Source organism: Pleurodeles waltl, chromosome 3_1 (genome assembly GCF_031143425.1).
Source record: "Pleurodeles waltl isolate 20211129_DDA chromosome 3_1, aPleWal1.hap1.20221129, whole genome shotgun sequence".
Taxonomy (NCBI): Eukaryota; Metazoa; Chordata; class Amphibia; order Caudata; family Salamandridae; genus Pleurodeles; species Pleurodeles waltl.
Window position 1 is genome coordinate 1934675124 of NC_090440.1, and position 14802 is coordinate 1934689925.

General features: G+C 46.8%; 1 protein-coding gene across 1 annotated transcript in view; it reads left to right on the forward strand.

Annotated features, from left to right (window-relative positions):
* The window catches only part of NEK8 (NIMA related kinase 8), a 154539-nt gene that overhangs the window by 46640 nt on the left and 93097 nt on the right, over positions 1-14802 (forward strand). The window contains exon 4 of the mRNA XM_069226202.1: positions 13752-13883. Within this exon, the coding sequence (XP_069082303.1) occupies positions 13752-13883 (132 nt within the window). The remainder of the gene's footprint in view (positions 1-13751; positions 13884-14802) is intronic.

The following is a 14802-nucleotide window of genomic DNA, read 5'->3' on the forward strand; positions in this document are numbered from 1 at the left end:
ATACAGCCTGACACTAGGCCCAAAGCTCTCCTGTTCTGCAGCCCAATGGGTCTCACACTAATTGGTCTCACCCCGTCTGACGCTAGGCTCAGGTCGCCCCCCTTCTGCAGCCCCATCGATCCCACACCCGCTCAACGATACCAGGCTAGGTTCACCTCTGCTCCGACCTTCTACAAAGGTTGTCAGTTCCGGAAGGTGCTCACAGATCGGCAAATATATGACCTCTAATCTGGAGCTTTCAAGTAAACACTGCTCCGTTACATATTAACTCGAAAAAATACTATCCCTCCGCAAAGGTTAGACACGTGCTGTCAGTGCAGCAGCTGGACCTTCACCCACTGCTTTTAGTTCTCAGTGTGCCCTACAGAGCTCTCTTGCTCACCAGCCACCAAGCGCTGCCTGCATTGCACAGACCAGATACGGAATGGTGCCTGCGTTGCAAACCGAGGATACCAGTAGGCGTTGGTGGTGCACAGCGCAGATACACAAGGGTAGCTGCTTTACACAACACAATACCGAAGGGTGCCTGCGTTGCAAACCGAGGATGCCAGTAGGCGTCGGTGCTGCACAGCGCAGATACAAAAGGGTAGCTGCTTTACACAACACAAATACTGAATGGTGCCTGCGTTGCAAACCGAGGATGCCAGTAGGCGTCGGTGCTGCACAGCGCAGATACACAAGGGTAGCTGCTTTACAGAGCACAAATACTGAATGGTGCCTGCGTTGCAAACCGAGGATACCAGTAGGCGTTGGTGGTGCACAGCGCAGATACACAAGGGTAGCTGCTTTACACAACACAATACCGAAGGGTGCCTGTGTTGCACAGATGCTGAAGGGTGCCTGCGTTGCACAGATGCTGACGGGTGGCTCGGTTGCTCGGCACAAACAATACCTGCATTGAACAGCGAAGTTACCAAAGGGTGCCTGTGTTGCACAGTGCAGATACTGATGGATAGCTGCGTTGCACAACACAGGTAACTGCACTGCTGAGCGTAGATATGAATGGAGCCTACAATGAACAATGTCTGTGTTGCACAGCGTAGATTCTGAAGGGTGTCTGCATTACACATCTCAGATACTGAAGGATGCCTGCATTTCACAGCAAACTTACCAAAGGGTGCCTGCGTTGCCCAGTGCAGATACTGACGTGTGCCTGCGTCACACAGTGCAATTACTCAGGGTACTTGGGCTGCACACTGCAAATACTGATGGATGTCTGCATTGCACAGTGCAGATACTGATGGGTACCTGCATTGCACAGTGCAGATAATGATGAGTGCCTGCATAGCACAGTGCAGATACTGATGAGTGCTTGCGTCGCATAGTGTAGATAGGGTGTCTGCGTTGCACAGTGCAGATAGTGTTGGGTGCCTGCATCACACAGTGCAAATACTCAGGGTACGTGCCTTGCACAGTGCAAATACTGATGGGGGCCTGCATTGCTCAGTGCAAATACTCAGGGTGCCTGCGTCGCACAGTGCAGATACTGATGGATGCCTGGGTTGCACAGTGTAGATAGGGTGTTTGCTTTGTACAGTGCAGGTATTGATAGGTGCCTGCGTTGCATAGTGCAGATACTGTTCGGTGCCTTCGTCATATATTGCAAATACTCAGGGTGCCTGCGTTGCACAGTGCAAATACTGATGGGGGCCTGCATTGCTCAGTGCAAATACTCAGGGTGCCTGCGTCGCACAGTGCAGATACTGATGGATGCCTGGGTTGCACAGTGTAGATAGGGTGTCTGCTTTGAACAGTACAGATATTGATAGGTGCCTGCGTTGCATAGTACAGATACTGTTCGGTGCCTTCGTCATACATTTCAAATACTCTGGATGTCTGCGTCGCACAGTGCAGGTACTGATGGGTTCCTGCGTCGCACAGTGCAGGTACTGATGGGTTCCTGCGTCGCACAGTGCAGGTACTCGGGGTGCCCGTGTTGCACAGTGCAGATATTGATACGTCCCTGCGTTGCTCAGTGCAGATACTGGTGGGTGCCTGCATCACACAGTGCAAATACTCAAGGTGCCTGCGTTGCACAGTGCAGATACCGATGAGTGCCTGCGTTGCACAGTGTTTGTTGATATTCAATGTGCCAGCATCGCACTTGCTCTTTCCTCTGTCTCCTTTGGTCCACGTTATCGTCTTTTGGAATGAAGCACAATTTAAGAACAGACACAGACATGATAGGCTACGCAAAAAAATATTTTTCGCATCAGTCTTGACATAAAAACGGATCCTCATATGATCTTCACCCGCATAAGTATCACAAGCTGGTCCCTAACTCCAGCACCCCAAGAGTAATCGTTCTTCGCCAGTGTTGGAATTAGTGAGTCCAGCTCCGATTGGCAGGGCATCAATAGCTTTTTAATAAGAGGAATTACACATCCCACACCTCCTCTGTTCTAAACCATTACCACTCTCCACATTTTATCTCTCAACGTTGCCTTCATAAAACTCTAAATCTTACAGTTTATTACAGCGTCCTTTTCTATTTTATTTTTTTCTCCTCTTTTGTAGCATTTTATTATTTTAACTCTTTGAATTTTGTTTCAATATCCAAAATGCTGTACTCCGGATGTTCTAGTTTAGAGGAGGTAAGTTTGGCTTCTCTAGGAATCTGACCTCCGGGAGACTTTCTGCCAGCTTTTTCTGCATCCCAAACTGAGGCATTGTATTAAAAAATACACTGTCAGCTGGCATCACTTCAGGAAGCAGGTGTCAGATTGTGATATCACTCAAGGGTCCTCAGATAAGACTGGGACACCTCAGCGAGAACGACATGTCAAACTGCAGTATCGCCCTAGGACCAAGATATCTGGCTGTAACTCTGGTTCACTTGGGTTAGTCAGGGTGGTGGTAACAGTGCGAAACGACATCCTACTACGGTGGTGTCCATCGTAAGTATCGAAGTTCCCTCAGCAGCTGAATTTCGCTCTTTTTTCCGCCTATCATGAATGATGGAGATGTGAAAGTAGTTGCATTCTGCTCTACTGTTCGTCCATTGTGAATGTTGAAGCTCTCATAACACCAGCATCCCGCACTGTTAGTCCATCGTAAGTGTATCAACAGCAGCATTCCTCATTGGAGTTTGTCCATCTTGAATGTTGAAGGTCTAACAATAGCAGCATTCCGCTCTGGTGTTAGTCCATCATGAACGTGGAAGCTCTCGCCACAGCAGCATGCCACTCTGGTGTGAGTCCATTGTGAATGTTGAAGGTCTGACAATACCAGCATTCTTGTTTGGTGTTAGTCCATCGTAAATGTTGACGGTCTCACAACAGCAACATTCCGCACTGGTCTTAGTCCCTATTAAATGGTGAAGGTCTCATGACAGCAGTATTCCGATCTGGTGTGAATCCGTCATGAATATTTAAGCTGTCACAGCAGCAGCATTTTGCTCTGTTGTTGGTCTATTATGAATGTTAAAGCATCCACAACGGCAACATTCCATTCTGCAGTTAGTGCAAAGTGAATGTTGAAGCGCTCATAGCAGCAGCATTCCCTGCCGTAAACCCTGAAGCTGAACAACAGCAGCATTCCTTATTGGTGTTATTCCATCTTGAATGTTGAAGCTCTTGCAATAGCAGAATTTGACTGCACTGTTGTTAGTTCATCATTAATGTTGAAGGTCTTGCAATAGCGGCATTCCGATTTGGGGCTACCCATTGTGAATGTTGAAGCTGTCTCGACAGCAGTATTCCGCACTGGTATTAGTCAATGTTGAAGCTCTCAAAGCAGCAGCAATTCGTTCTGGTGTCAATCCTTCAAGAAAGTTGAACCTTTCCAAAGTGCTTTTTCCTCTGGTGTTCGTCCATTGTGAATAGTGAAGCTCTCACAACAGCAGCATTCCGTTCTGTTGTTAGTCCAATGTAAATGTTAACGATCTAGAACAGTGGTTCCCAACATTTTGACTGCTGTGGACTCCCACTTTATCATTACTGGAACCCAGGGACCCCCACTGAATCATTATTGGAATCCGGGGTCCCCCCCCACAGAGTCATCACTGAAACCCTGGGATCTCATCTGTTAATATTATTTCATTTTCTGTGCAGTCGCGGCTCCCCTGAGGAGGCTTTGCTGACCCCACAGGGGCCCCCGGACCGCAGGTTGGGAACCACTGCTCTATCATCATTCTGCCTTGCTGCTAGTCCATCGTCAATTTTGATGCTCTTGTGACTTGTGGCGTATTTCCTGTAATTGAGTTGCTGAAATTTAGAGTTGCGCTCCAAATTATATTTGAAGGTATAATGAGCATTAACCGCTGAATTACCACAGGCAGGGCTGGCTTTAGGGCGGTGCGAGCGGTGCGGCAGCACCGGGTGCTGACCTGGATTGGGGGGTGTTGACCTTAGGGGAGCTCTTTGTTCAGCAATAACTTATGAAACTTGCCACTTAAAAGCACCGGCTAAAAAGTTCTTTGTGCTGCAGCCTTCAGGAAGCAATTAAAATGTCAAGATACCTCTTGTGATTAATGTTCCTGCTAGGGAGAGAGATGGGAGTTTTGTCTTGCAGCAGCTTCGACTCACCATAAATCAATCAATCAATCAGGAATTTGTAAAGCGCACTACACACCCGTGAGGTTCTCAAGGCGCTGAGGAAGGGAAGGGGGGGAGGTGCTGCTATTGCTCGAACAGCCAGGTCTTGAGAAGTTTCCTGACGGTAAGGAGGTCTTTGGTCTGGCGCAGGTGGGTGGGAAGAGTGTTCCACGTTTTGGCGGCGAGGTGCGAGAATGATCTACCGCCGATTGTAGTTTTGCGGACGCAGGGAACGGTTGCGAGGGCGGGGTCGGCGGAGCGGAGATGCCGGGTCGGGTTGTAGAAGGAGTCTTGTCTGTTGAGGTATTCTGGTCCGGTGTTGTGGTGTGCTTTGTGAGCGTGGGTGAGGAGTTTGAAGGTGATTCTCCTGTTGACTGGGAGCCAGTGCAGGTTTTTCAGGTGGTCTGTGATGTGGCAATGGCGGAGGATGTCCAGGATGAGGCGTGCAAAGGCGTTCTGGATGCGTTGCAGCCTCTTCTGGAGTTTGGCCGTGGTTCCTTCGTAGAGGTCATTGCCGTAGTCCAGCTTGCTGCTTACAATGGCTTGCGTGATCGTTCTTCTGGTTTCGGTGGGTATCCATTTGTAGGTCTTTTCGGAGCATGCTGAGGGTGTTGAAGCAGGAGGAGGAGATGGTGTTGACTTGCTGGGTCTTGGATAGTGAGGGGTCCAAGATGAATCCAAGGTTGCGTGCGTGGTCGGTGGGAGTCGGAGTGGTTCCGAGAGTGGCAGGCCACGAGGGGTCATCCCATGCAGAGGGGGTGGAGCCAAAGATGAGGTCTTCCGTCTTGTCGGAATTGAGTTTGAGGCAGCTGCTCTTCATCCATTCGGCGATGGCCTTCATTCCATCGTGGAGGTAGGTCTTGGCGGAGTCCTTGGTGAGGGAGAGGATCAGCTGGCTGTCGTCGGCATATGTGATGATGTTGAGGTTGTGGGATCGGGCGATGTTAGCGAGCGGGGCCATGTAGACGTTGAAGAGGGTCGGGCTGAGGGACGAACCCTGGTGTACGCCGCTGATGATTTCGGTGGCCTCCGAGCAGAATGGGGGGAGGCGGACTCTCTGGGTTCTGCCGGTGAGAAAGGTGGTGACCCTGTCCAGGGCTCTGCCGCGGATTCCAGGATTGCTGAGGCGTGAGCGTAGAGTGTGGTGGCAGACGGTGTCGAACGCGGCCGAGAGGTCCAGGAGAATGAGTTTTCACTGCTGTCCGGTATGGTTCTGATGTCATCGGTGGCGGCGATGAGGGCGGTTTCAGTGCTGTGGTTGCTGCGGAATCCGGATTGGGAAGGGTCCAGGGTGCAGTTCTCCTCGAGGAAGCGGGTTAGTTGTCTGACAGCCTTCTCGGTGACTTTTGCCGGGAAGGGGAGCAGGAAGATAGGCCAGATGTTCTTGAGGTCCTTTGGGTCTGCCTTGTGTTTTTTGAGGAGGGCGTGTTTCCAGTTCTCCGGGAAGGTGGCGGACTCGAAGGAGCAGTTGATGATCTTCCGTAGTTGGGGTGCGATGATGGAGCTTGCTTTGTTGAGGATGTGGTCAGGGCAGGGGTCAGATGGAGAGCCGGAGTGGATGGTGTTCATGAATTCGATGGTGTCGTTGTCGCTGATGGGGTCTAGGAGAACAGGAGGTTGGTTGGAGGTGAATCTGTGGTGTTCGTACTTGCTGGGGGGGTCTGGGAGCTGAAGCTGTAGTGGATGTCTGCAAACTTGCGGTGGTAGTAGGAGGCTAGGGAGTGGCAGAGGTCTTGGAATGGCGGGATGTCATTGGCGTTGGAGCTGGGGTTAGAGAGTTCCTTCACGACGTTGAAGAACTCCTTGTGGCTGTGTGCGTTGTTGATTCGGTATTTGAATGCGATTCTCTTGGCAGCTCAGATGAGTTGGTGGTGTATGCGGATGGCGTTTTTGAAGGCTGTGACGTTGTCCAGAGTCTGATCTTGGCACCACTTTCTTTCGAGTCTTCGGCAGCTTTGCTTAGATTCGTGGAGGTCGGCGGTAAACAAGAAGGCCTTTCTGTCGGTGCGTCTGTTGGAGGGATTCTTGATTTGGGCGAGAGTATTGGCACAGGTGTTGACCCATTGCCTGAAGTTGCGGACAACTGCATCAGTGTCGGTGGTGTCTGCGTGGATTCTGGGAGAGGGTTGCGATAAGTTGGTCTTCGGTGACCTTGTTCCAACTGCGGTGTGGGATCCGTTGTGGGTGGTGGTGTGTTGTGGGTTTCTTGAAAGAGAAGTGGATGCAGCGGTGGTCTGTCCAGTGGAGTTCGGTGGTGTGGCTGAAAGAGACGTGATTGCTGGCGGAGAAAATAGGGTTGAGTGTGTGTCCTGCGGAGTGGGTTGTTGCCGTGACGAGCTGTTTGAGGCTGAGGTTGGAGAGGTTGTCGAGCAGGGTGGCGGTGTTGTTGGTGTTTTCGAGGTGGAAGTTTAAGTCTCCAGGGAGTATGTCGGTAATGGAGTCGCTGAACTGCTGTCGTGGGCCATAAAGTAGCATAGAGGGTTAAAATTCCTGCTGCAGAGCACAGGATTATATTTTATGTGGATAGCTGAGTGTTTTAGTAAATCCAGCCTTTACTAGCACTTTAAAACAAATGAATTTATGTGAAAGGGGGGCTATGGAGAGATGAGGGGCACATTTGCCGGGTGGTGGTGAGGGAATCCAAGGGGGTGGTCATAGGGTGGGGGAGGGGAGAGCGCCAAAAAAGACTGTTGCACAGGGCACCACCAGCGCAATCTGACATGCTGTTTTAGAGTGATGGGCAATGCAACATCAGTGTTGCAGCACTTCCACATCATGTCGCAGAAACAATTGTGAAAAGTATAAGGCTGTTGAAAACTAAGCACAGATATAGGTGGGAACACGTGCTGTACATGTGGTACATGTGTAACACGGTTACTGCAGGTGATTCCCCATGCTCTTGTGCAAAAGTGCCGATCTGCAAGTAATACCGAGCGATAGCGTTATTACAGTTTTACGGGATTGACCCCGGATTTAAACAAGCCTTTTGCGTGGTCGCGTTAGGGTCAAACGTTATTTGTTGACATTTGCTGTTATTCCCGTGGCAAAGGGAGCTAAACAGTCAGTTATTTGGAACCAGCTATCCTTCTCCCCCGTACTGTTGTGACCCCAGAGTGAGAGGAGATGCATGATTTGTCTTGTTGGTCGCACTTCTGCGAGCAAAATCTCAATTTTGTGATGGTAAAATATTACACGCCAGCCAATATTGGTGAATATATTTGTTGGAGAGCTGAGATGAGGGGTCGCCTTGCATGCAATTTCCAAACACGGGGATTGCAAAATCCAAGTCTATTAAGGGCACTGTAGCTCATCTGTCATTGCTTTAATAAAGCAGGAGAGACAATTTTACGGTACAGGAGTCTGGATTCATTGGTTTTACGGTAATCATGTCCAATTTCATAGTGGAAATGAGTACATTTTGTAGCATGACAGTAACAGGCTTCGTCGTACTGAAAAATATTAAGGCCCTTCTTTTGAGTAGCGTGATATTCCTGTTTTGGCCATAAACAGGGCTTTTCACCTGCAATAAGATAACGTTGTCCAATTTTACTGCTCCTGCCATTGGCTTGTGTGATAATCCTGCTTTTTGTTATTGGGAAAAAATCATCCAGGTCATACCAGGTTATACTTTTGTCCTCGGTAAAATGCCCAGAATTTCCAGATTTTCATTTCATTGGAGCCTATAGGGAATCAACTGTGATCCACCAGTAACACCTGGACCGGTAATCCCGGTTGGTTTTGTTATTGCTACCTGGGAATGCTGAGTTACTCATAATGCCGCAATGACCTTGCTACTCTGGGTGCTTTAATTTAGGAAATGTAAGTGCTGGTTTTGCCTCAATTCACAGGATCCAGAGTGGCATATCGTTGACTAATGTTTACAAAATGCATCAATCAGACACGTGTCTGTCCTTGGCTGTTCTCTGCATAGTCAGGGTTGAAAATCACACGCACTTATGATTAGTTTTGCTTTTTTGCACAGTAATTTCAGAATGTTAGTCTAGGAGCATCTTTCTTTGTTTCTGTAAATTCTTTCATGACTGTGAAAATAACCAAATTAAAACTATTGCTCTACTAGTAGTGTTCTATAGGTTGCTTGTGAATACCACCCCCTAAATGACATTTCACTAAGGTCGGCTAAAGAAGTGAGCCTGAGGGTGGAGGTCCGAGAATAGAAGCATCACCTGGGGTAACGCCGGGAGGAGAAACGTGGCCTGACAGTGTTTTTGTAGCCAGGATGTGACAGTAAGAGAGGACCCAGATCCTGAGGAGAGAGATGAACTAGGCCTTTCAAAACCCTCAGTAGCAGGGTGTTTATGTTCCTCTACTCTCCATCCCATCATCAGACCGATCATTCTAGCATCCCTGCCCCAGTTTCCAAAAAAGCCTGCTAGCAAGGGCACACACATACTTACCTGTGATGTGATATGATTGTGGAGAGCAACAGCACGCATTAGGAAGGCAGCACAAAGGCCCCAGCAGTCTAGATATTCATGACTGCAAGTTGGGGTTCTCTTTGTTAATACAGACCTTTGTCAGGACACTAAACCTTTAGGTCCGGCATTAGCCAGGACCTTTTTGTTCTACTAAAATTATTTATATATATATATATATATATATATATATATATATATATATATATATACTTATAGGGGCTTACAGACAGCCCTCTTCATCCATGGAACTGTTGTTGCTTCATTAACATTTTTCTTCCACCCTCTACAGCATGGAGCAGTGGGTCGGCCCAGTTCAGCCATTGGCAGTCTTGGTAGGATGGGGTGGAGGGTGTTCTGGAAACACAATACTGTGAGTCGCAACATTTTGCTCTTTCACCAGGAGGTCATCTGCACACAAAACAGTGCCAATGACAATTACAGCAATGTGTGATTTTTAAGACCAAACTGTTTTAGTTTTTAGCCAGTTCTTATATTGGCAGGTTTCACAAATAATAAATATTTACAAAAAGCATGACAAAGCAAAACAGGCACGGACAAAGCTAAAGCTTGTATACATTGAGAGTGGTTCACTCATAATGCCTGAGGTTTAATTTTTTTCCATATGTTCTTTACATTTTTTTGATCAGCTACTCAGTATGCTCAGGGGACCTCACACTCTTCCCCTGTGCACTCCCTTGATTCCTTTGACAAACAACCCTCCATTATCCCCACATGCCACTGAATTTGCACCACAATGTGCCTCACTTCAACATCAGTCTGCTCTTGTAACCGCCACCACTGACGCTGCTTATTCTTCTGGTGACAGCTGTCTCCTCCTGGGATTTCCTTTTCTCACAAGTTATAGGTTTGAAAAAATCTGCAGGGGGGTTGATAGCATCAGCCCTGGCTTGTGGTTGGTCTAATGTGTTTTCAGCCTTCTATTTTAGAATAATAACTTTTTGCCTGAAGAATTTGGCCTTTTGCCTACCTGTCTTCTAGTGTAAGACAACACTGGTCTTTGGCTCTGGTGGCTTTGAGGCAGATTGGTTAAGACACCCTTGACCATATTTGGATACATTTTCATTCTGTTTGTTCTCAGTAAAAAAATCCCAATCCTTGGTAGGATGGGGAGGCAGGTGTTGTGGTAACACATTTTGGTGGCAGGGACCTCCAAAATCCAGAGAGCTGGAGTGAAAATACCTTGGTGTGCAAATAGGAACAAGAAACGGTGTACCTTCAATGAGAAGAGGCTAATTCCAAAGTAACCTAAGAGATAGAGTGCGAGGGGAACCATACTAATAATGTGTGGTTTCTTCTGCGTTTGCTACTGTGTCACACCCTCACACTGGTGATAGCTCCTAAGAGGAAATCCTAGTGCTTTCTCCCTACTCTTCTCTCCTATCCTTCTACCCAAAGGGCAATGTAGACAGTAATGTACAAAGTCAGTGTTAAAAAAAAAGCACTGCTCAAAAAACTATTTGACTTTGTCTTTGCGATGATTTAATATTTAGGCCCTCATTCAGACCTTGGCGGGCGGCGGAGGCCGCCCGCCAAAGTCCCGCCGTCAGGTTACCGTTCCGCGGCCGAAAGACCGCGGCTGTAATTCTGACTTTCCCGCTGGGCTGGCGGGCGGCCGCCTTCAGGCCGCCCGCCAGCCCAGCGGGAACGAGGCTTCCACGATGAAGCCGGCTCGGAATCGAGCCGGCGGAGTGGAAGCTGTGCGACGGGCGCAGCAGACAGTGAAATACATTTAGGGGCCCTCTTACGGGGGCCCCTGCAGTGCCCATGCCAGTGGCATGGGCACTGCAGGGGCCCCCAGGGGCCCCGCGACCCCCCCTACCGCCATCCGGTTCCCGGCGGGAGAACCGCCGGGAACTGGATGGCGGTAGGGGGGGTCGGAATCCCCTCGGCGGCGCAGCTAGCTGCGCCGCCTTGGAGGATTCCAATGGGCGGCGGTACACTGGCGGGAGCCCGTCAGTGTTGCCGGTCCGACCGCGGCTTTACCGCCGCGGTCGGAATGCCCATTGGAGCACCGCCGGCCTGTCGGCGGTGCTCCCGCGGTCCTCCAACCCGGCGGTCATGGACCGCCAGGGTTGGAATGACCACCTTAGTCTTCCAATTCCTCCATATTTGAAGTCATAAAAAGATTCACCATGTCTCAGTATTCCCTTCTTAACCATTTCAAGGCTCAGCTATTCATAAGCTATTTGAAAGGTCACAGCCTTCTGTTACAGTCACAATCTTGACTCTTTCCAGCTACCGAAGCCAATTTGTTGAGCACTAGTAGTTATTTTTGTTAACTATACCATGAGTATGGTAACTGGGTGTGATCACTTAGCACTGCTGAACTTTAACTTTTATCCAAGGCCCTCATTACCAGCTGCTTGGAGTGGTATTCCCTAGCGGAATAGATCTCTGAGCAGCTACAAGTTTTCCAGTGTCTTTGGGCCCGAAATTATTTGGTCCTGGTAATTGCAGGATCCGAGACACTGAACCTGGAGACTGGCGACTAGCTGAGGGGGCTGTGGGCAGCTGCTACTCTCAGCATCTGGCCGCCCTCATACTTCAGCTCTTCAGCACGGGGGAAGCAGAAATATCCCACACCCCAGGTGAAGTAAAAGAAACTCAGTCCTCCCTCTAGCTCTGAGCACTCCATCTCCCCCAGAACCAATAAGGAACGCCCCTGTAACATTTACCACCTGTTCTAACCAGGTAGTAAACATATGCATATCTGGGCTGATATTTCCTCAGCCCCGGTATCTTCTTGTGGAACTAATGGAGAATTCATGTTAAAGGTCATATTGATTTTTGGGGGAATGTGAGAGGGTTCTAAAACTTAATTACCAAACAGGTAACTTTACCTCTGCCCTTGCCTAGACTTTTATTTTTGCGACAGATGGTAGATGTTGCTCCAAGCCTCTCACTGCTCTAGGAGGATGATGAGATGTCGCGTTTTCTTTGAAATACAGAAGAGCCTGATTATGAGCGCATTTCTGAAAAACACAAATTAATGATTAACTGGTTGTAAAGGCATGGCTAAATCTCTTTTTGTCCTGATATGCACCAGCACTTAATATAAGGGTATCTTGAAGGCAAAGTAGGTGTGAGTCCCTGGAAGTCCATCACAGAGGATGATCCAGAACTCCAGTTTGGATTTACTTTAATGGCTGAATGTTTAAACCAAAACAAGAGCTATTTGAGTTGATTCTTCATAGTCAGTTAACGACTTCTGTACTACTTTGGTTACTAGGCGTATGTACACGTGCATACCAACAGGTAACCTTTACGTTTCTTGAAAACCATAAAGACTTCACCCAAAAAAGGGAATGCACTTTTAGTGAAAGTAGTTCCACTTATAAAGAATCAGCATTGCTAACTGCAGACAAATTTGTTCTTCTAATCTTGAATCTAATCTTAATGTTCCATTATTTGATTGAAAATCTCAGAATCCATGATGACATGCAGATATATTGGTGTGTTATCAGTTTATGATTCCTAATGAATTTGCAGGTTTTTCATGATGGGAAAAAGAGGAGAGCAACACCATAAAGCACTTCCTAGCAAAGATAGATGGAGTGTTAAATGTGTTAATATTCGCTGTTGCACCATTTGTAGGTTCACATTTAGGTTATGTTTGATGCTAAATGATGATTTTACATCTATATACTATAGGTTTGTGCTTTTTAATGTGTACTGTGGCTTTTTTTTTTTACATAAACTGTAGTAATCTTTATAAGAAAATGAGTATTGGTATTTCACGTGAGTCATTTGCTTCCTTGAGTCTTCTCTTTTAAGCATTATTAGTGGTGTTACACCATTTTGGCTGGAGTTAGCTTAGCCTCAGTGTTTGCTCGTTTCAGCAACAGGCCAGGCCAATCCATTTTTGCACCCTGTTTTCTGACTTATCTTGATTGCAGAATTTCCCCAAACACTTATTTATATATTATGGAAAGAATCGTGACATGAATGTCTGATTATTTGATTTCATAAATGTTCTAAAAGATTATTTGCTTTCTTTATACAAAAAAACCTCCTTGCGTGCAGGTTTGTATTCTGATTAGCAATTGCATCTACAGTATTGAACCGTCTAACTGAGCTACCTGACCCCTGGCTCTGTCGCCATGACTAACAGAAATGTTTGGATATTTATTTTCCCAAAATTCTCCATATAACACTTGTACATTTTGAGCATCTTTTTTCCTTTTCCTTATGTCTGACACCATTTCCCTCTAACCTCTTTTCATGCTTCCTTTTCCTGTTGTGTATTTTTGTAAGATTGCTCCATGTTTCGCTGCAGTTGTTTGTCAAAATATTAAATCGTACATAATACTGCCAAAAACAACAATAATGTGCTGACTACGAGCTCTTTAATAAAGGTTGCAACTTTTTGCAGAACCATATTTAACCTATTTTCTACCATCTCGGTGCCTAGAAATCTTTATTTTTTTAACATTTAAAGATGTGTTTTTTTATGGACAGGGTTGTGATGGTTTGTGAAGTTAAGTGGGTGTGTTGAATTTCATGATCAGTGGCATATTGATACATATGTTTATCTTGTCCTTCCCTCTCATAATGTCTTAGTGACACTCTCCTCCCCTTGGCCTCCTCTCTTATGCCTTTTGTTTTTACCAATCTCCCTATGTTAATCCCTTTTCTCTGTTTTTTACGCCATACCCCTCTCACATCCCTACCTGCTTTTCCTTGATTGACTTTTCCACCACCCCTCTTTATGACACACATTGATCTCACTCATCCTCTAACTCTCTCCCGACTTCTGCAGGTTGTGGGGACTCCATGTTACATCTCTCCTGAGCTGTGTGAAGGGAAGCCTTACAACCAGAAAAGCGACATCTGGGCCTTGGGCTGTGTGCTGTATGAACTGGCCAGCCTGAAGAGAGCCTTCGAAGCTGCAGTAAGGACCACATGCTTGCGTGTATGCTTGTGCTCTAGTAGTGGGGCGGGAGGGTACAACTCACTACACAGGAAAAACATTACAGATATTAAGCCACCTAGTTTTTAAGACACTACCTTCCACACTTTCTGTTTCAAGCACCCATGTTGTCATTGTTCCTAAAAAAAGATATGAAACCCCTTTATAGTCACACCAGGTTTCCTGTTGACATAATCGGCTAGATAGCAATTCCCACATTTTGGGAGGGATGTATTACAGGACAGTAACATTACAGTGTTTTAACTTGTGGCCTATATATTTCTGTTTAGATCCCAGTTATGTAATCTGTTGATTCTTTATCTAGACCAGGGGATTGTAATATAACATGTTCACGCTTCCTATCTTTTCAGCCTCTGTCAAGAGGCATATGAGACTGTGTGCCTTAGAAGCGTAATCACCCTCTTGCTTCCTGAAAAGAGCATTTTTCTTTTGCTGCACTGCGCGGTGTTTTGTCCATGCTTCTTATATCCTTTCTATAAGCTCCTAGGTTCTTTTATTTATTGTATGTAGGTGCCACAGCTATTATCTACACATTATGTAGGCTCTGCAGATATTTACATGTACCTTTCCTTTATTCAGACATATTCTGCTACACCCTCTGTACGCTGCACAATACTCTGTTGAATACGTTGGGGCACCTTCTATAAACCCTCCAATACTCCGGCACGTGCTCTATATGCTCCACAATACATTGCTGTGCTGTTGATGTAGGTGTCTCTAACGGAGGTCCATGAATGCCAAGTTCATACAAGATTTTCAGAATATTCATGTAAAATAATTTTCCATGCTTTAATGTAAGTGTGGCTCGTCTATGTAGTGAGTAGTTATCCTGAAAATCTGCAGAGGATCCATTGTCTGTCCTTGATCTAATTTGGATACT